This window comes from Salmo salar, chromosome 06, assembly GCF_965601325.2.
Source record: "Salmo salar chromosome 06, fSalSal1, whole genome shotgun sequence".
NCBI classification, from domain to species: Eukaryota; Metazoa; Chordata; class Actinopteri; order Salmoniformes; family Salmonidae; genus Salmo; species Salmo salar.
This window is the reverse complement of record NC_138296.1, coordinates 60,793,621-60,815,247: the sequence shown is the minus strand read 5'-3', so window position 1 is coordinate 60,815,247 and position 21,627 is coordinate 60,793,621. Positions and strand designations below refer to the sequence as shown.

Here is a 21,627-nt window from a genome sequence, read left to right as displayed (position 1 = left end):
CTACACAGACCCGCAAAATCCTCCTGTTGTCCTGCATTTGGGTATTTTAAATGTGGTCACCCTACTCTTGACTGACAAATCCTTCTCATGGACAGATGAGAGCAGCAAGGACACTCAGGTCACTGTCATACCAGACAATGATGGAACAAGACCGTGGCCAGCTTCAGGTAGACCTTTTACAGTCAAATACATTAACATTGTCATCAAGTGAAGTGATAAAAGATGGCCTTCTCAGTAACACCATAGACCTACTGTTTTTTTATCTCAAATCTTGGGGAGAAGACTTTAGTCCCAGTCACAATGATGGTCTAATTTAGACTAAATTGATCTGATGAAAGAAACGTATTGATTTGATCAAATAAATTAAATCAGTGATATTCAGGATTCTCATCACAAAGAAAGGATTCTAGGTCATGTTTCAAACATTCAATCTAGCTTTGATAAATACGAATGATATAGCCTATTTTAATAAAGATTCACTTGATTATGATTAATAATATATTTAACTTGTATAGCACTTTTAATTACAGAAAATTATTTCAAAGCCATAAAAAGCAAAACAAACAAACAACACATTTCAATTGAGATGGTAGAGACACTGAATGTCTCTATTTGGTTTAGGGTGGAAAGGATGGGAGTTAAGGCAGTTAGGATTGGAAAAGCATAGCTTCGACGGCGGAGGCATTGATGGTACAGCCAGGAAGAAACAAAGACAGTCTGACAAACAGGTCCTAAATGAGTACTTAATGAAGATGTTAATGATAATGTACAATCACTATACATTAGTCATAATTAGCATTTAGGCTCACCTCAAAATCACAATCAGCTTTCGTGTTGCAAAGGCAAATTCTACACAATTGCAAAGTGTCTGTGTCAATAGAAATGCAATAAGCAACCGCTTGACCTTATTTTTCTCACTAGCAGATAAGCATGATTATTCTTATTCTCCCTCTCTTCTTATTCTCTCTCTCTGACCTGGGTTGGGGAAAGAGAATGAACCCCAGATATAATTTCATTGAAAATGACTGCCTAATAAAGATTCACAATGGCCCACTTAAAAGTTAAGTTGAGTTTAGAATGAAGGCATAAAATGGAGTAAAATCCAAGGAGCTTAATAAACTTTAAAATCCCCAGTTGGTGTAGAGACATAGTTGGCTTCAACTTCTTTACACAAAGATAACTCAAACCTTTTCAATATGCATTGCACAATTGATTTCCCCTATTATAGTGACTTGAGGGATTGTGAGGATAACTCATTTGAACGCTAATAGAGATCTTCTATAATTTATGCACAAACATATTAATCATTTACAAAGTTAATAACAAAGTTCACAAAGCCCATCTCAGTCTCAACTCTCTATTTTCATCTTGTGGAGATACAAAAAGGCAGACAGAGAAAGGCTATATGCCACACTCAAAGATATCCAAAAAGACAGGCAGATAGGCAATGCCATTATGGTTTTACATTGATTGATCATAGGATACATCGTTAGATACAAAGGCCTGACTGGACGACCAATTATGCATTCAGCGGCCTAATGCAGACATGTAGCCCCAGATCTAATCTCCAGGCCAGCAGACTTCATCACTAGCCGGCCTCTGCCCAGTACCCTGCCCTGAACTTTAATCACTGTTACTAGCCAGCTACCACCCGGTACTAAACCCTGCACCTTAGAGACTGCTGCCCTATGTACATAGTCATTGAACACTGGTTACTTTAATACATACTGTTTTACCAACTTTATATGTACCGTATATACTGTATTCTAGTCAAGGCTCATCCTATATAGTTACTGCTGTACACACCTTTTCTATTCATATACTGTCCATAAAGTCTATACACACCATCATATACATATTTATATTCCGGATGCTCATCCTCATCTTTCTTAATTACTTTATTTAAATGTTTTGTGTTTGTGTGTATTGTTAGGTAGCCTATTACTGCACTGTTGGAGCTAGAAACACAATAATTTTGCTGTACCTGCGATAACATCTTCTAAATATGTGTACACGACCAATTTGACCGATTTGATTTGATTTTGATTTGACATTGGCATTCATTATACACCCTACAACACCTGTATTTTCATTTTCTAAAGAACAGAGCACAACCAGTATCGTATAGGCCTAGTCTAAGTATAGACTATAATAATATCACCAACAACATATCCAAGTACTATATAACCATCACAAAGCGTGGCTTTCAGCGGACCGCCTGAGTGGAGCTATCCAAGGTGCTGATTGACACTTTTCTGGCGTTGTACTGCATCTCAATCAATGTTATGTGGCGGAATGCATTTGTAAATGTAAGATTTATGTTTTATTATGTTATTAGTTAGGCCTATTTAAGATACCATAACAATATTTGCATGTCAAAATAGTTTAATATGCAAATGATAGCCCTTTTCTGGCTATGATAATACTAAACCCATGGGCATTATGACCCAGTGTATGAAACCACTTGCTCAGCCTTGAGAGACAGATAGAGGAGGACCAGTGTGATATCTGTAGGGTTCTGCCAGCTCGAGCGTTCTCTATAAAACCAAGTGTGAAGCCTCGCCCGCGCCCAACTTCTGAAGTGCCGCAGATCCAGCACAGTGCCTAGGAGAGCGGATTAACAGACTCAAAGAACAACAATAAAGAAAGCAAACTTCTACAGATCATTATCATTCTTTAAATGTTTTTTTTTTATCAATACTGTGATAGGCCTACATAATTAATAAATGCACGTTTAATTGGCAAATTAACGACAATCAATAATGGATAGAATGGGAAGGTTCTCATATCTACATTCCATTGAAAAGCTGAATGTATAACAAACAAAAAAGTACATTAATGGGAAGTCAAGGCAAAGGATATTTCAAGAAGAAGGGTTCACATTTTTTTCGTGTGATTTCTGGATAATCAATGTGCGTCTGATGGACACGGAAGGGGATGGAGCTGCGCATAACCTGGAAAATATGACAATAAATGCGACGTTTACGTTGGATAAGCAGTCCCAGTGCTCCCTTTTTGAAGGGTTTTCCCTCAAAGCTCAATGACATCTGTCAAAAGAGTGTCGAAGGATGGAGCGCGCCAGTCAGTTGAAGCCAACTTCTTTTATTTATGGAGAGTTCTGGAATATGTCAACCAATGATACCAATGTAAATGTTACGACTGAAGGAGAGGAGGAGGATAGTTTGGCTTTCCAAGCCGGTTTAGCATTTACATTATCTCTGATAACCTTTGCAACAACATTATCAAATGCATTCGTTATTGCTACTATTTATCAATCCAGAAAACTGCATACGCCTGCAAACTTTCTGATAGCATCACTCGCCCTGACAGACCTTCTAGTGTCCGTATTGGTGATGCCAATCAGCGCACTATACACGGTGAGTCAAACATGGACTTTGGGACAAGTTATGTGTGACATATGGTTGTCTTCAGACATTACGTGTTGCACCGCATCCATTCTTCACCTGTGCGTAATTGCACTGGACCGTTACTGGGCAATAACAGACGCGGTTGAGTACACCAAGAAGCGCACACCAGCGCGCGCAGCGGGGATGATCGCCACTGCCTGGGTGATTGCCATCTCCATCTCACTGCCGCCCTTCTTCTGGCGTCAGGTGAAAACGGACGAGGTTACCACTTGCAACGTGAACACTGATCACATTTTCTACACTATTTATTCCACTTTTGGAGCCTTCTATATTCCCACTTTGTTACTCATAGCCCTTTACGGTAGGATCTACGTGGAAGCCCGAAAGAGAATCTTGAAACAGTCGTCTAATAAACCGGGGAAAAGACTCACTTCTGCCCATTTGATAACAAACTCGCCGGGTACACATTCTGTGGCATCCACCACCTCTCTAAATTACGGGACGAACGAAGCCTCTTCTTGCGACGCTAATAGCTCAACTGCCAATGTGAACCATGTGAAAGTCATTGTATCCGACGCGCTCCTGGAGAAGAAGAGGATCTCCGCTGCCAGGGAAAGAAAGGCGACAAAAACTTTAGGGATCATTCTCGGAGCTTACATCATATGCTGGCTACCGTTTTTCATTTACACTTTAGTGGTTTCAGTCTGTGCGTCATGTTTCTATCCAGAATTATTTGACATATTCACTTGGTTGGGTTATCTTAACTCTTTAATAAACCCCATCATTTACACCATGTCCAATGAGGATTTCAAAAAGGCTTTCCACAAACTAATACGCTTTAGATGTTGCAGGTCCTGAAAATAAGCTACCAACCAGACAAAGGGTGCCAAACCCATTTAATTTTACTCAGCTACGTCAGCAGCACCACAAACTGCAGCTCTCCAATAATTACTGCATGTTAGCTAACTCAGTCATAATCAACCTGAAAACATGTGCAGTATTGTATCTTGCATCTTTTCAAAAAGCCCAGGAACATGATATTATACTTCATAAGCCTATCTACATGGCCTGCAGCCAAGTTTGGAAACTTGCTTATTTTGCAAAGCAAAAATGTATTAATTCATCACTGCCATCATTGAACGATCTATTCAGAAATAGGCTATATACAGTCTGCTACCTTCCTTATGATTGGCAATCAGTCATGAGATTACCACCCACCCAGACTATACCATTCATATTCCAACCTAAACTAACAATAACTTTTTTGCCTTATTGGTATCATGGTTCATTTGTGTTGGATATCAATAGCTTTTTGACTTGGCAAAACAGAGGCTTGATATAACGTTTAATATTTAAACATTCATGGAATGCCTGCTGTATGACAGATTTAGAATGCTTCCCAAATGGTATCCTGTTCCCTACATTGTGCACTACTTTTGGTCAAAAGTAGCACACACTGTAGGGAACAGGGTACCATTCGGGACATATACTTATTGTAGGCTAACTCATGTGGGAATGATAAGTACAAATAGGTTCTGAGCCCTCTGGGAAGGCCCCTCCCCCTTAGGAAAATAATAGTCAGTCACGTCACAAATCTTGGTGCCAACAGAGACCTTTTCCGTTCCATTTCTTGTATGTTTACTATTGTTCCAACTCTTTAATGAGATTAGCATGGATTTTATGATTAAACACCATCACTCATTTCATCTCATGGTCAATGTAAAAATAATCATTTGGCTATTATTTTATTGTGAATACGGTTGTTTACTTCCAACTGGACTAAAAGCTGACCTCTTGTTTTATCAAACAAGCCTCAATCAATGTATCTATATCTGTATGCATTGTAACATGTAAGTGTATTTGTTTTTATTTGTGTAGTTTTTGTTATATTTTGCTATGGAGCTGCTTAAATTACCTGTGAGTTCACTCTGCTGCAACCTTCTGGGTATTACAAAATACTGCTGTTGGTAGAATTATACCAATCAAAGTCAAATTTGACAGACAAGAATACAGACACCTAACACATTTCTTCACCTACAGTACTATTTTTCATATTGATAATGTTTCGACGATGTCTCAGCATTCCCTTTACATTCCAGGCTGCATGTGTTAAGTGCTAGATAAAATTTACAGAAATAATAAGCTGTTGAAAATCCATTGAGATTTGATTGTTAAACATCACATTTTGAGAAATACAACCACAGTAAACTACAGAGATACAACAGCTAAGTACTCATAAGTACTCATGCAACAGCTTAAGTACTCATGCAATGGAGGTTCTATTTGATCCAAGTTAGCTAATGCTGTACAATAAAGCTTCTCTGCTCATAAGCAATGCGCTGTAATTGCATTGACTCTGCGAGTAGAGGTCCATCCCAGTGGAGTACAAATCACTTCTGCTATTGTGAAATACAAGAAATAAAACGTTCAATGGAATCTAAGGGTATGGCCATTTTCCTTGGAAAAAACAAGATGGTAAGGATGATTTTGCACTTCAAACGTCAGATGGAAATGCAACTAAAAAGCCCAAAGTATTAGATAACATAGCAGGTTATAATTCAGAACAGACTGTGGTAAAAATGATGATGCTGGTCAACTGCTATATTCCAGCCAAAAGCTTGTAGAGGTGTGATATTGTTAAATCATGATGTCGAAATAGTAATAACATTTGTTTGCTGTATCAGTTTCTCATAATCTTTTGAATGCTGTAACAAAACAGATAACAAACGTAAAGGGCTAATAGAGTGTGTTATGGCATACGCCAGGTGTTTACGACCTCCTTGAACACTGAACCACCATTTTATTGGTATGTTAATAAGTTAATAATCGAACACAACTTTAAAGACCATTTAAATTATTGGACATCACTGCTGAAAATGCTCCAGATGACATTTAATGAGGTTCGCTATCACTGTTGATTTTAAAAATATTTCTGTTCTCATCACTTCAAGGCACTTCTCACAGCTCGGTAAAGCAAATCCTAATTGTTCAAAATAATATAGGCAATCATTAATTCATGTGAAAGTCAGAGACCGGATGTGTGGATGATGGTGCACCCTTTTCTTTTTTTTGTCAGAAGCTGCCCACTGTGTGTGTGTGTGTGTGTGTGTGTGTGTGTGTGTGTGTGTGTGTGTGTGTGTGTGGGAGGAGAATTAACATAAGCTGTGGACACCTTCTAAATTGAACAATTTAGAATCATACTGGGATTTTGGATGGATGGTGCCTTCTGTACATAAGATTCAGTTGTATTATGATATGAAAAATGTCATTTTCCCTCTTGTACATTTTGCTCTCAGGTAAAAGCCTCTTTGCTTAGGGGAGACAGACTCTATGGCAACAATATTATTCTTACCCAGTCTAAAATTAATATCCTGCTCTGCCTCTGAGATCGATTAGGCCAACTTTGACACATTTAAAAGACTGCACTCTGATTACTGTTTCCATGGTTCCTCGCATCGCTTTATCAAACAGGAACAGAGGTTCAGTGGGTAGTTGGTTATTTTGCTATAGCCAAAAAAACATATTGAACGGGATATGGATGAAGAAAGATGAAGAGGGGTGGACTTCATTTTAGAAGAAAAGGTACGCTCCAAATGCATTTTTCTTCATCCGTACTTTTTGTTATGTGAATTTTGTGGAGATAAACCCCCTTTGAGGAGAGGAATCTGTATAAATTCAAAGTTAGATTACAAAAGGCATCTAATTTTAATGTTTCTCTGGGTGGTGTGGATTGAGAAAGTATTGAGATATTGAAGGTTTCTTGTTTGATATAAAGTTGATATGAACAGACAGATGAATCGAGACACATTTCTGGTTACATACTGTATTTGATCTGAAGTTGATATGAAGAGGGCAATATTAATCGCTGCTCCAGATTCAACCCTGCCAGGAAGTTATTAGTCTCTGCCTTTAGTGCCTATTTCTCTTGCATGGTCTACAAATGACTCAGTTCATCGGGCTGTGATAGGGGTGAATGGTGGCTTGAGGAGTTTAGTTTCCAGCTCTGTAGCCCGCCGATTGAATGGGAGCAAGGCTGCCTCCACATCAAACAAACAAAACACAGCAAAATGTTTTTGAAGAGCTCACCTTGATCACTGTCAAGATAGATATATACAGTGCTGTTTGAAAAAGTATTTGCCCCCTTCTGATTTCTTATTTTTTTGCACATTTGTCACACTTAAATGTTTCAGATCATCAAACAAATGTAAATATTACACAAAGATAACCCAAGTAAACACAAAATGCAGTTTTTAAGTGATCATTTTATTTATTAAGGGAAAAAATATATCCTTCATGGCCCTATGTGAAAAAGTAATTGCCCCCTAAACCTAATAACTGGTTGTGCCACCCTCAGCAGCAACAACTGCAATCAAGCGTTTGCAATAACTGGCAATGAGTCTTTCACATCGCTGTGGAGGAATTTTGGCCCACTCTTCTTTGCAGAATTGTTTTAATTCAGCCACATTGGAGGGTTTTCGAGCATGAACTGGCTTTTTTCTTTCCCCCTTTTTTCTCCCCAATTTTGTGGTATCCAATTGGTAGTAGTTACAGTCTTGTCTCATCGCTGCAACTCCCGTAAGGACTCAGGAGAGGCGAAGGTCGAGAGCCATGCATCCTCTGAAACACAACCCAACCAAGCCGCACTGCTTCTTGACACAATGCCCATCCAACCCGGAATCCAGCCGCACCAATGTGTCGGAGGAAACACCGTACACCTGGCGACCTGGTCAGTGTGCACTGCGCCCGGCCGGCCACAGGAGTCGCTAGTGCGCGATGAGACAAGGATATTCCTGCCGGCCAAAACCTCCCTAACCCGGACGACGCTGTGCTAATTGTGCGCTGCCCCATGGGCCTCCCGGTCGCGGCCAGCTGCGACAGAGCCTGGACTCGAACCCAGAATCTCTGGTGGCACAGCTAGCACTGCAATGCAATGCAACCTTAGACCACTGCGCCACCCAGGAGGCCTGAACCACCTTTTTAAGGTCACGCCACAGCATCTCAAACGGATTCAAGTCCGGACTTTGACTAGGCCACTCCAAAACCTTTTTTTTTTTTTTTTTAAGCTATTCAGAGGTGGACTTGCTGGTGTGTTTTGGATCATTGTCCTGCTGCAGAACCCACGTGCGCTTCAGCTTGAGGTCACGAACTGATGGCCGGACATTCTCCTTCAGGATTCTTTGGTAGAGAGCAGAATTTATGGTTCCATCAATCACAGCAAGTCGTCCAGGTCCTGAAGCAGCGCGCCCCAGACCATCACACTACCACCACCATATTTGACTGTTGGTATGATGTTCTTTTTCTGAAGTGCTGTGTTACTTTTACGCCAGATGTAACAGGACGCACACCTTCCAAAAAGTTCAACTTTTGTCTCATCAGTCCACAGAATATTTCCCCAAAAGTCTTGGGGATCATCAAGATGTTTTTTGCCAAAACTGAGACGAGCCTTTATGTTCGTTTTGGTCAGCAGTGGTTTTCGCCTTGGAACTCTGCCATGGATGCCATTTTTGCCCAGTCTCTTTCTTATGGTTCAGTCATGAACACTAACCTTAAATGTGGCAAGTGAGGCCAGCAGTTCTTTAGATGTTGTTGTGGGTTCTTTTGTGACCTCTTGGATGAGTCGTCGCTGCGCTCTTGGGGTAATTTTGGTAGGCCGACCATTCCTGGGAAGGTTCACCACTGTTCCAAATTTTCTCCATTTGTGGATAATGGCTCTCACCGTGGTTCGCTGGAGTCCCAAAGCTTTAGAAATAGCTTTGTAGCCCCTTCCAGACTGATAGATGTCAATTACTTTGTTTCTCATCTGTTCCTGAATTTCTTTGGATCGTGGCATGATGTCTTGCTTTTTCAGATCTTTTGGCCTACTTCACTTTGTCAGACAGTTTCTATTTAAGTGATTTCTTGATTCAACAGGTCTGGCAGTAATCAGGCCTGGGTGTGGCTAGTGAAATTGAACTCAGCTTTACAAAAAATGTGATTAACCACAGTAAATGAATGATTTAACAAGGGTGGGCAATTACTTTGTCACATAGGGCCATGAAGGATCGGATAGATTTTTTTCCCTTAATAAATAATATGATCACTTAAAAACTGAATTTTGTGTTTACTTGGGTTATCTTTGTGTAATATTAAAATTAGTTTGATGATCTGAAACATTTAAGTGTGACAAATGTACAAAAAAATAAGAAATCAGGAAGGGAGGCAAATACTTTTTCACAGCACTGTATATATAGTTGAAGTCGGAGGTTTACATACACTTAGGTTGGAGTCATTAAAACTAGTTTTTCAACCACTCCACACATTTCTTGTTAACTAACTATAGTTTTGCAAGTTGGTTAGGACATCTACTTTGTGCATTTTTCCAACAGACAGATTATTTCACTTGTAATTCACTGTATCACAATTCCAGTGGGTCAGAAGTTTACATATACTAAGTTGACTGTGCCTTTAAACAGCTTGGAAAATTTCAGAAAATGATGTCATGGCTTTAGAAGCTTCTGATAGGCTTATTGACATCACTTGAGTCAATTAGAGGTGTACCTGTGGATGTATTTCAAGGCCTACCTTCAAACTTAGTGCCTCTTTGCTTGACATCATGGGAAGATCCAAAGAAATCAGCCAATACCTCAGAAAATAACTTGTAGACCTCCACAAGTCTGGTTCATCCTTGGGAGCAATTTCCAAACGCCTGAAGGTACCACGATCATCTGTACAAACAATAGTAGTCAAGTATAAACACCATGGGACCACGCAGCCGTCATACCGCTCAGGAAGAAGATGTGTTCTGTCTCCTAGAGATGAACGTACTTTGATGCAAAAAGTGCAAATCAACCCCAGAACAACAGCAAAGGACCTTGTGAAGATGCTGGAGGAAACAGGTACAAAAGTATCTATTTCCACAGTAAAACGAGTCCTATATCAACATAACCTGAAAGGCCACTCAGCAAGGAAGAAGCCACTGCTCCAAAACCGACATAAAAAAGCTAGACTACGGTTTGCAACTGCACACGGGGACAAAGATTGTACTTTTTGGAGAAATGTCCTCTGGTCTGATGAAACAAAAATATAACTGTTTGGCCATAATGACCATCATTATGCTTGGAGGAAAAAGGGGGAGTCTTGCAAGCCGAAGAACACCATCCCAAACGTGAAGCACGGGGGGGCAGCATCATGTTGTTGGGATGCTTTGCTGCAGGAGGGACTGGTGCACTTCACAAAATAGATGGCATCACGAGGAGGGAAATTATGTGGATATATTGAAGCAACATCTCAAGACATCAGTCAGGAAGTTAAAGCTTGGTCGCAAATGGGTCTTCCAAATGGACAATGACCCCAAGCATACTTCCAAAGCGGTGGCAAAATGGCTTAAGGACCACAAAGTCAGGGTATTGGAGTGGCCATCACAAAGCCCTGACCTCAATCCTATAGAAAAATTGTGAGCAGAACTGAAAAAGCGTGTGCAAGCAAGGAGGCCTACAAACCCAACTCAGTTACGCCAGCTCTGTCAGGAGGAATGGGCCAAAATTCACCCAACCTATTGTGGGAAGCTTGTGGAAGGCTACCCGAAACGTTTGACTCAAGTTAAGCAATTTAAAGGCAATGCTACCAAATACTAATTGAGTGTATGTTAACTTCTGACCCACTGGGAATGTGATAAAAGAAATAAATCATTCTCTCTACTATTATTCTGACATTTCACATTCTTACAATTAATGTGGTGATCCTAACTGACCTAAGACAGACACATTTTTCAAACGAGGCAAAAACAATCAATGCCAGATACACTGCAACAGACCAAGTCAGGGGCCTTGTGGTTAGTGTCCTCCCTGAGATTGGAAGGTTGGGAGTTCTATCTGGCCGAGTCCTACCAAAGACCTTAAAATGGGACCCGATGCGTCCGTTTGGCACTCAGCATCAAGGAAATAGATTGGGGCTAAGGCCCTGCGACAGACTACCGTCCTGCCCAGAGGGTGTACTTGTACATTAAACTGTCTCATGATACTGAAACCGGCTCCTGCTCCTATGAGTATTTCTGGCTCTCACAAGCCAGCCAAGGCTACTTTTACTTTATACTACAAAAGACACTGAAGGTGTGAATGCAGAGATAGATGTGAAAATGGCTTGATGTACTGTAGCTAGGTCCCGCTCCATAATATCCTTCACAATTACATAACTTCCCCATTCATCTTTCACAGCGGATTATCCTGTTAGAAATGGACCAGTAATTTCAGTGGTGTGATTATTTAGCTGGCCCATATGCCAAGCCTCTTCTGCCGTATTGACAGACAGCCAAGATTCAAACCCCAGTCACAGAAGCTCACGCAGGCTCGTGCAGCCCATCTATCACATGTGCGCTGAGCTCAATCTCTTCAGCTTCGTTGTCATCCAGCACTCGGTGCCAGTAAGCGATGTCTTTATCCTCTCCCCTCCTGCATTGGGATGCTCGGATCTGCAAGAGTCATGCTATCTCCCCTTAGATTATCAGCTCCACTGTTCATTAGCAGTACACCACCTGTACTGGCTGTATTTATTCACACAACATGGTTGTTTACCATTTCCTCCAACTCATCACATGTTCTAATTGCAGCTCTACATAACAACCAGGGAAATAACCACCTGACAGAGCAACAACACCTGCCAACTCTGCCACTCCATCTTGGGTTCTGAGTCACCACACAGGTGCATCGCTCACAGCAGACAGAATCTCTCCTCTCTGCTTGAGTGTTCCTATGCCACTGCTGGGCTGCATGGTGGACAGGGCTATTTTCTGCCACAGCACAAACAATAGCGCTCTGATGAAGCCAGGGAGGGATCGGCTAAAGGGTGAGGGGCGAGGAGGGGACGAGGTAGAGAGAGAGCGCGCTGGGCTGACAGAATGCTGACTGGATTTCTCTCCTCAGATCCCAATGCCTGTTTTATCTTAGCAGGGCCCCCGGGTAGTTGTAATGAGACCCTCGCCAGCAGCGTCGTGTCGATCCATCTGGCAAACAGAGCCCAAGCCCCTTCTATATCTGGCACCGCCACTCTGTGTGTCCCAAATGGCACCCTATTCCCTATATTGTGCACTACATTTGACCAGGCCCTGGTCAAAAGTAGTGCACTATATAGGGAATAGCTTGGTAAAAAGTAGTGCACTATATAGGGAATAGGGTGCCATTTGGGACGCATCCTCTCTCTGTCCCACACTGCCTCTCTCTGCTCGGCCAAAACTTCCATCATTTTTCACAATTTACGAGGACTGTTTAAAAGTACTGATGGGAGTGTTTTGGAGGGCTTGTAATGCCATCATAGGGAGGAATCCCCAAAACGTAAAAGCTTAATGCAGCCTATTCTTTCTGTGGAGTTGATAACAGGAAAAAAAGCAAGTTCAGGCTGAGGGTAATAGCAAGGCCAATGTGATGGTTTATTTACATCTTGCAACCTATCAGATCATTTTTGTTCCCAGATTTGTCAGCTGGCTGGAAGGCAGTCCCAAATAGTACCCTATTCCCAAACAGTGCATTACTTTTGACCATAGCCCAATCCCCAAAACAGCAGAACTGTTGTCAGACAACAAACTGTGTATGATAGAAGTGCACCATTTAAGAGCTTTAAGATAATTCAGCAATGTCATCTGTATGACACTACAGTGCTTTGCAAAAGTATTCATCCCACTTGGCGTTTTTCCTATTTTGTTGTATTACAACCTGTAATTTAAAATGATTTTTATTTGGATTTCATGTAATGGACATACACAAAATAGTCCAAATTGGTGAAGTGAAATCAAAAAAATAACTTGTTTAAAAAAATTCAAAACGAAAAAGTGGTGCGAGTATTCACCCCTTTTGCTATGGAGCCCCTAAATAAGATCTGGTGCAACCAATTACCTTCAAAAGTCACATAATTAGTTAAATAAAGTCCACCTGTGTCACATGATCTGTCACATGATCTCAGTATATAAACTCAGCAAAAAAAGAAACGTCCTCTCACTATCAACTGCGTTTATTTTCAGAAAACTTAACATGTGTAAATATTTGTATGAACATAAGATTCAACAACTGAGACATAAACTGAACAAGTTCCACAGACATGTGACTAACAGAAATGGAATAATGTGTCCCTGAACAAAGGGGGGTAGTCAAAATTAACAGTAAGTATCTGGTGTGGCCACCAGCTGCTTTAAGTACTGCAGTGCATCTCCTCATGGACTGCACCAGATTTGTCAGTTCTTGCTGTGAGTGGTTACCCCAATCTTCCACCAAAGCACCTGCAAGTTCCCAGACATTTCTGGGGGGAATGGCCCTTGCCCCCACCCTCCGATCCAACAGGTCCCAGACGTGTTCAATGGGATTGAGATCCGGGCTCTTCGCTGGCCATGGCAGAACACTGACATTCCTGTCTTACAGGAAATCACTCACAGAACGAGCAGTATGACTGGTGGCATTGTCATGCTGGAGGGTCATGTCAGGATGAGCCTGCAGGAAGTGTACCACATGAGGGAGGAGGATGTCTTCCCTGTAATTCACAGCGTTGAGATTGCCTGCAATGACAACGCTCAGTCCGATGATGCTGTGACACACCGCCCCAGACCATGACGGACCCTCCACCTACAAATCAATACCGCTCCAGAGTACAGGCCTCGGTGTAACGCTCATTCCTTTGATTATAAACGCGAATCCGACCATCACCCCTGGTGAGACAAAACCGCGACCCGTCAGTGAAGAGCACTTTTTGCCAGTCCTGTCTGGTCCATCGATGGTGGGTTTGTGCCCATAGGCGACGTTGTTGCCTGTGATGTCTGGTGAGGACCTGCCTTACATCAGGCCTACAAACCCTCAGTCCAGCCTCTCTCAGCCTATTTCGGACAGTCTGAGCACTGATGGAGGGATTGTGCGTTCCTGGTGTAACTCGGGCAGTTGTTGTTTCCATCCTGTACCTATCCCGCAGGTGTGATGTTCGGATGTACCGATCCTGTGCAGGTGTTGTTACACGTGGTCTGCCACTGCGAGGACGATCAGCTGTTTGTCCTGTCTCCCTGTAGCGCTGTCTTAGGTGTCTCACAGTACAGACATTGAAATTTATTGCCCTGGCCACATCTGCAGTCCTCATGCCTCCTTGCAGCATGCCTAAGGCATGTTCACGCAGATGAGCAGGGACCCTGGGCATCTTTCTTTTGGTGTTTTTCAGAGTCAGTAGAAAGGCCTCTTTAGTGTCCTAAGTTTTCATAACTGTGATCTTAATTACCATCTGTAAGCTGTTAGTCTTAACGACCGTTCCACAGGTGCATGTTCATTAATTGTTCATGGTTCATTGAACAGCATGTGTTTAAACTCTTTACAATGAAAATCTGTGAAGTTATTTGGATATTTACAAATTATCTTTGAAAGACAGGGTCCTGAAAGATTTTTTTTTTTGCTGAGTTTATATACATGTGTACACCTGTTCTGAAAGGCCCCAGACTCTGCAACACCACTAAGCAAGGGACACCATCAAGCAAGCGGCACCATGAAGACCAAGGAGCTCTCCAAACAGGTCAGGGACAAAGTTGTAGAGAAGTACAGATCAGGGTTGGGTTATAAAAAAATGTCAAACTTTGAAAATCCCACAGAGCACCATTAAATCCATTTTAAACAATGGAAAGAATATGGCACCACAACAAACCTGCCAAGAGAGGGCCGCCCACCAAAACTCCTGGACCAGGCAAGGAGTGCATTAATCAGAGAGGCAACAAAGAGACCAAAGATAACCACGAAGGAGCTGCAAAGCTCCACAGCGGAGATTGGAGTATCTGTCCATAGGTCCACTTTAAGCCATACACTCCACAGAGCTGGGCTTTACAGAAGAGTGGCCAGAAAAAAGCAATTGCTTTAAGTGTTCGCAAAAAAAAAGGCATGCGGAAGACTCCCCAAACATCTGGAAGAAGGTACTGTGGTCAGTAGAGACTAAACTTGAACTTTTTGGCCATCAAGATAAACACTACGTCTGGCGCAAACCCAACACCTCTCATGACCCCGAGAACACTGAAGCATTGTGGTGGCAGCATCATGCTGTGGGGATGTTTTTCATCGGCAGGGACTGGGAAACTGGTAGAATTGAAGGAATGATGGATGGATGGCGCTAACTACAAGGAAATTCTTGAGGGAAACCTGTTTCAGTCTTCCAGAGATTTGAGACTGGGACGGAGGTTCACCTTCCAGCAGAACAATGACCCTAAGCATACTGCTAAAGCAACACTCAAGTGGTTTATGGGGAAACATTTAAATGTCTTGAAATGGCCTAGTCAATGCCCAGACCTCTATCCAATTGAGAATCTGTGTATGACTTAAAGATTGCTGTACACCAGCGGAACCCATCCAACTCGAAGGAGCTGGAGCAGTTTTGCCTTGAAGAATGGGCAAAAATCCCAGTGGCTAGATGTGCCAAGCTTATAGAGACATACCCCAAGAGACTAGCAACTGTAATTGCTGCAAAAGGTGTCTCTACATAGTATATAGAGTAGTTATGCACGCTCAAGTTTTCAGTTTTTTTGTCTTATTTCTTGCTTGTTTCACAATAAAAAATATTTTGTATCTTCAAAGTGTTGTGTAAATCAAATTATACAAACCCCCCCCCAAAAAATCTATTTTAATTCCAGGTTGTAAGGCAATAAAATAGGAAAAATGCCAAGGAGGGTGAATACTTTCGCAAGCCTCTGTATGTGTAGCCTGCAGGTGAAGCTATGTGTGGGCTATAGCAGGCACACCTTACTGAAATAGCACCTCAGAAAACCGCAGTAAGTTCATTTCCCATGTAACTCAGCTCCTAGTGACTTTGCTGAGGCAAGATGAACCTGCCATCTTGGTAAATGAATATAATCTACCCATCTACATTGTGCCGTAATCACGCCACTGAGATAGCTTCTGAGACTTATAAGTAGGCTAATTCTCATGTGACGCACAGCCCAGTGCCCTCGCGGAGGCAAAATGTGCTGTCATCTGGTACATGGCAATATTCTACCTGTGAACCCAGCCAACCACTTGTAGCTATATATACAATCACTGTGTCATAGGCGTCGTAAGGGACAGACCAAGGCGCAGCGGGTATAGTGCTCATCTTCTTTCTTTATTTAGAGAGAACACTCAAACAAAATAACCAAATGACCAAACAGTTCCGTAAGGCACACGGCTATACAGAAAACAACTACCCACAAACCCAAAGGAAAAAAAGGGCTGCCTAAGTATGGCTTCCAATCAGAGACAACGAAAGACACCTGCCTCTGATTGGAAACCATACTCAGCCACACATAGAAACCGAACATAGAAAATGAAAACTAGAACAAATCCCCTCTAAATAAACCAACCCCCAAAACACACAAAAACAACACCCCCTGCCACGCCCTGACCATACTACAATGACAAATGACCCCTTTACTGGTCAGGACGTGACACAGTGTTATATATATACATATATATTTTCTTTTTACCTATATTTAACTAGGCAAGTCAGTTAAGAACAAATTCTTATTTTCAATGACGTCCTAGGAACAGTGGGTTAACTGCCTTGTTCAGGGGCAGAACGACAGATTTTTACCTTGTCAGCTCGGGGATTCGATCTTGCAACCTTTCGGTTACTAGTCCAACGCTCTAACCACTAGAGAAAAGCAACATAGCTACTGGATCATGGCAAAATTAGCAATTTACTGCAGGAACTCCTCTAGGCGTCCACGATCTCAGAACATTTAATCAAATGTAACGTTCATAAGCAGCAGAGGATCATCGGCCCTTGATCTTCAGGATGAAGCTGGGACCGATTGCGAAGCAGTAGCAGCACCCATGCTGAAGTGAGATGTCTATAGCTCAGAGCTAGCCCGCAGCGATAGCGAAGGAACCAGAGCCATGATGAGTTCCAGTATCTTGTCATTGTTGCCAGCATCAATGTTCAAGAGAGGTTTGCCAGGTGCCGCCCGTGATCGGCATGCAGGTAGCATAACATGAAAGAGAGGATGAAAAGCAGTGTTAGTTGTAGTGATTAAAACCAATGATTCATTGCTAGTCTTAAATCTTGGAGTGTATGAAAGTACGATTAACATCAGTGTCCATGAAACGACCAGAACATCGAACATTTAGTGTATTTAAAATGAAGAACCCCTAAAAACCATAAAAGAGGCCGACTATGGAAAAGCATCTGTGTAAACCCAACACCATTGCTTTAACGTGAAACTCAAACTTTTGCTACTGAGAGAGAAGAGATCCTCTTTGATATGCATGTTGGTCGCTGCTCCGTAGGCCATGAAACACAACATAATGTGGAAAAATATAATGGTGTGAATACTTTCTGAAGGCACTTTTGCGTCATCACCAGTTATTGCACTAATAATTCCTGCAGTGAAAATAGCTAAATATTTCTGCCACATCCTTGGACCTATAGCGCTACCGCCAGTGCTAAGAGTTATCATTGCGTTAGGTTTGTTAAAATAAAGCCCACAGTATGATGGAGGGCTAAGATTCAACGCTCAGTGATGAATATTGCAAAACATATCTCATCTAAACCACCTGCTGGGTGGGTGTCAATTAGGAATTTCAGAGTTTAATTCAATTCAAACAATACATTTGAATTGGCCACACCACACAGGAAGCAAACATTTTATTGAATTTGAATTGAAGGAAGTAAAATTTAATTTGAAGCAATTTAAACCAATTCAACTAAGACGTGGAACATGAACTCTTATTCGACAATTATTTTATCACAAGGATATGCCACTTATCAAGGGTCTGAATTTATTTATTAATTTATTATATATAGCCCACAACATGATCTTAGAATATTTCCAGACCACTGTATTTATTTAAAATTGTTTTAGGAGAAAGAGTTTTAAAAATGAAATGTTTCAACCAATGCTACATGGTATTGTTCACTATACATGATGTCAAAATAACAAATGTTATGGTGATGTGTAGAATAAATAAGCCATTTGAATGTCATTGATTTCATTGAATTCAATTATACTTCCTTTAATTCAAATTAAATTCTAATTCTGCTTCTTGTGTGGTGTGGCCAATTCAAATTCAAGAATTTAATTGGAATTCAAGAGCAATTCACAACTCAATTAAGAAATGACCCCAACCCTGATTATCAGACACTTCCTCGATCATCTCATTCTGTCTGGAAAGTAGCTGAATTTGGCCTTTACAATTATGCTGGCCATGGTAAAATTCTCTCTGACCTCAACATTTGGCGGCGCTTCGACAACTCAGACAGCTTTTCAGTCTCGACATTTACTCAGATATCAATTACAAATAATACGAGAATACAAATAAGATATATTAAATGTCAAAGAATTGTCATACTATTTTGGTTATACAAATCTCTCTCCACAAGATGTGATTTTCATTTCACTGGTAAATCGGGAAGTACATTGTTTTCTTTAGTAATGCAGTGAAGTAAAAATAAGTTGTCAAAAATATAAATAGTAAAGTACAATACCCCAAAAAACTACTTAAGTAGTACTTTAACCTCTATGGGCAAGCGTCCCACCCCTGGTACACCCTATCAAGAGCAGGTGAAATATCAAGGGCGCCAAATTTGAAAACAATTAAATGTCATAATTCACATTTCTCAAACATACAACTATCTTACACCCTTTGAAAGATAAACATCTCCTTAATCTAACCACGTTGTCCGAAAAGCATAAAGTTAGATTATGTTAGGACAGTACATTGAAAATAGCTGTGTGTAATGTTTTGTCAATGCAAAGACAGGCGTCACCAAAAGCAGAAAACCAGCTAAAATTATGCACTAACCTTTGACAATCTTCATCAGATGACACTCCTAGGACATTATGTTAGACAATACATGCATTTTTTGTTCTATCAAGTTCATATTTATATCCAAAAACAGCGTTTTACTATGGCGTTGATGTTGAGGAAATATTTTCCCTCCAATACCGCCAGTCAATCAGCACAACAAATTAAATAATTACTATTCGAAAACATTGGTAAAATATTATATTGTCACTCAAATAATTATAGATTAACATCTCTTGAACGCAACCGCATTGCCAGATTTAAAAATAACCTTACTGGGAAATCACACTTTGCAATAATCTGAGCACTGCGCCCAGAAAAATAGGCTTTGCGATACAGACTAAGCGCCATGTTGGAGAGATCTAAAATCAAAAATACTATGTAAATAATCCCTTACCTTTGATTTATCTTCATCAGAAGGCACTTCCAGGAATCCCAGGTCCATAACAAATGTAGTTTTGTTCGAAAAAGCTCATAATTTATGTCCAAAAAGCTCCGTGTTGTTAGCGCGTCCTGTAGGCTACTCAAAAACATAAACGACGCCTGCCGGACTTGTCTTCATGAAAGAGGGGGAAAAAAATATTTACGTTCGTTCAAACATGTCAAACGTTGTATAGCATAAATTATTAGGGCCTTTTTCAACCAGAACTTCAATAATATTCAAGGCGGACGATTGCATTCTCTTTTAAAACGTATTGGAACGAGAGTACCCAAACATGAACTCGCACGCCAGAGCAGTATCGGCCATCCGCTTATGACCAACGTTCCAAGTCTCTTGTTCGGTCAGTTTTCACAGTAGAAGACTCAAACCACTTTGTAAAGACTGGTGACATCTAGTGGAAGCCATAGGAAGTGCTCAATGATTAATAAGCCCCTGTGTGTTTCAATGGCATAGGCTTAAAAGTAATTGAACACATCAGATACACACTTCCTGTTAGAAATTGTCTCAGGGTTTTGACTGCCATATGAGTTCTGTTATACTTACAGACACCATTCAAACAGTTTTAGAAAATTCAGAGTGTTTTCTATCCAAATCTGTTAATAATATGCATATCCTAGCTTCTGAGTTGGTGTAGGAGGCAGTTAAAAATGGGCACATATTTTTTTCAAAATTCTCAATACTGCCCCCTATCCCCAACAGGATTTATTAAAGTATTTTTACTAAAGTACTTTACACCACTGCTCACTAGATAGATGGGGCTTGCCCACAAACTTGGTCCATGGCGTTGTTTACTTCGAACGACCAACTCACAGTAATCTCAGAACTTCTCTTGGCATTTTTTGGGGGAAAATGTTTGTTTTTCGCTAACGTTTGTCATCATGCCTGTGTGGTGTTCTGTCTGGCTGTGCTAATTACAAACAAGCGAAAAAAAGTATTTATCTTTCACCGTTCTACCTACCAGAAATTTACCCTGATGCTGCCAGTGGTTTCCGGCTATCAAGAATGATGCTTACGGTGACGAAAGATTATCAGAGGTATTTTGAGGTTGAACGGATGGGGAATCCATTTAGATGACAGCTGAGAAGTGATACAATACCATATTTTTCTCCCTTCACAACAACACGGAAGATTCTCGATTAGAGGTAAGGTAACGTTAGCTGGACCAGGTAAATTAGCTACATTAGCTAACGTTACAGTCCTGCTGTACTGAACTCTAAAAGCCATCACCTAAATCATATAGCTAGCTATCTTCTGGATACACACTGTCAATCAATTTTGCATATGCCATGGTAGTCACTGCTAGACTAGTAGCTACTTTCAAAAGAGTAAACATGTTTGTATGTTCGATTTATCTTTGACTAACATTAGCTATTGTAAGTTAGCTAACGTTAGCAAATAATAGTAACTCAATCTAGTAGCCATCTATTCCACCCTTGTCTGGAAAACACTCCATTACAAAAAAATATATATATCGTCGATATAGCTAACTCACTCTTGGTGTGTTGGTAGTAATAATGAATGTGTATAAATTGTCTATGGTTGGTTAGTTTCTCAGCTGGCTAGCAATCGTGCTGCCAATTTAGTGACACTAACTAGCTAACAGCATGTTAGGTGTGCTAAGCTAGCCAGTCTAATAGAGATCAATACAATTAGTGGAGTGGTTAAATTGTGTATTGCTGTGTGTTTTGTTGTAGGTGGTATATAATCTGATTCCACCAGCATGTTTCCAATTCCTAGCCCTGCACAAGATGAAGGTTAGTTGGCAAAAATATTTACAAGCGGATGGCTTAGATAGCTACATTTACAGTAAGCATGGCATAAACATGAATTGGGTAGTGTTTGTGTTATGGGGGTTAAAGGTGGTTATATGTAGTTACAGGTGGTTAGATGTAGCCTGAGGACCACAGAGTACATTCCAGACCATGTAATTAATGACACAACAACCTCATTCTTCTCTCTGCAAATTCTCAAAACATGATACAAAGACACGTATACCAAAATCCCCTGGTACTATTGACAAAAATGATCTGTCAAAGTCAATGGGCTGGGGGAGGTTTAC

The 21,627-nt window shown here is 40.9% G+C and overlaps 1 protein-coding gene across 1 annotated transcript; it reads left to right on the top strand.

Moving 5' to 3' along the window:
• The first annotated feature begins 2,520 nt into the window (after positions 1 to 2,520).
• Positions 2,521 to 5,615, top strand: LOC106607695 (5-hydroxytryptamine receptor 1B-like). Its single transcript, XM_014204930.3, has one exon. It carries the CDS (start codon positions 3,069 to 3,071, stop codon positions 4,224 to 4,226), a length of 1,158 nt encoding a protein of 385 aa, XP_014060405.1. The 5' UTR covers positions 2,521 to 3,068; the 3' UTR covers positions 4,227 to 5,615.
• Positions 5,616 to 21,627: the final 16,012 nt, after the last annotated feature.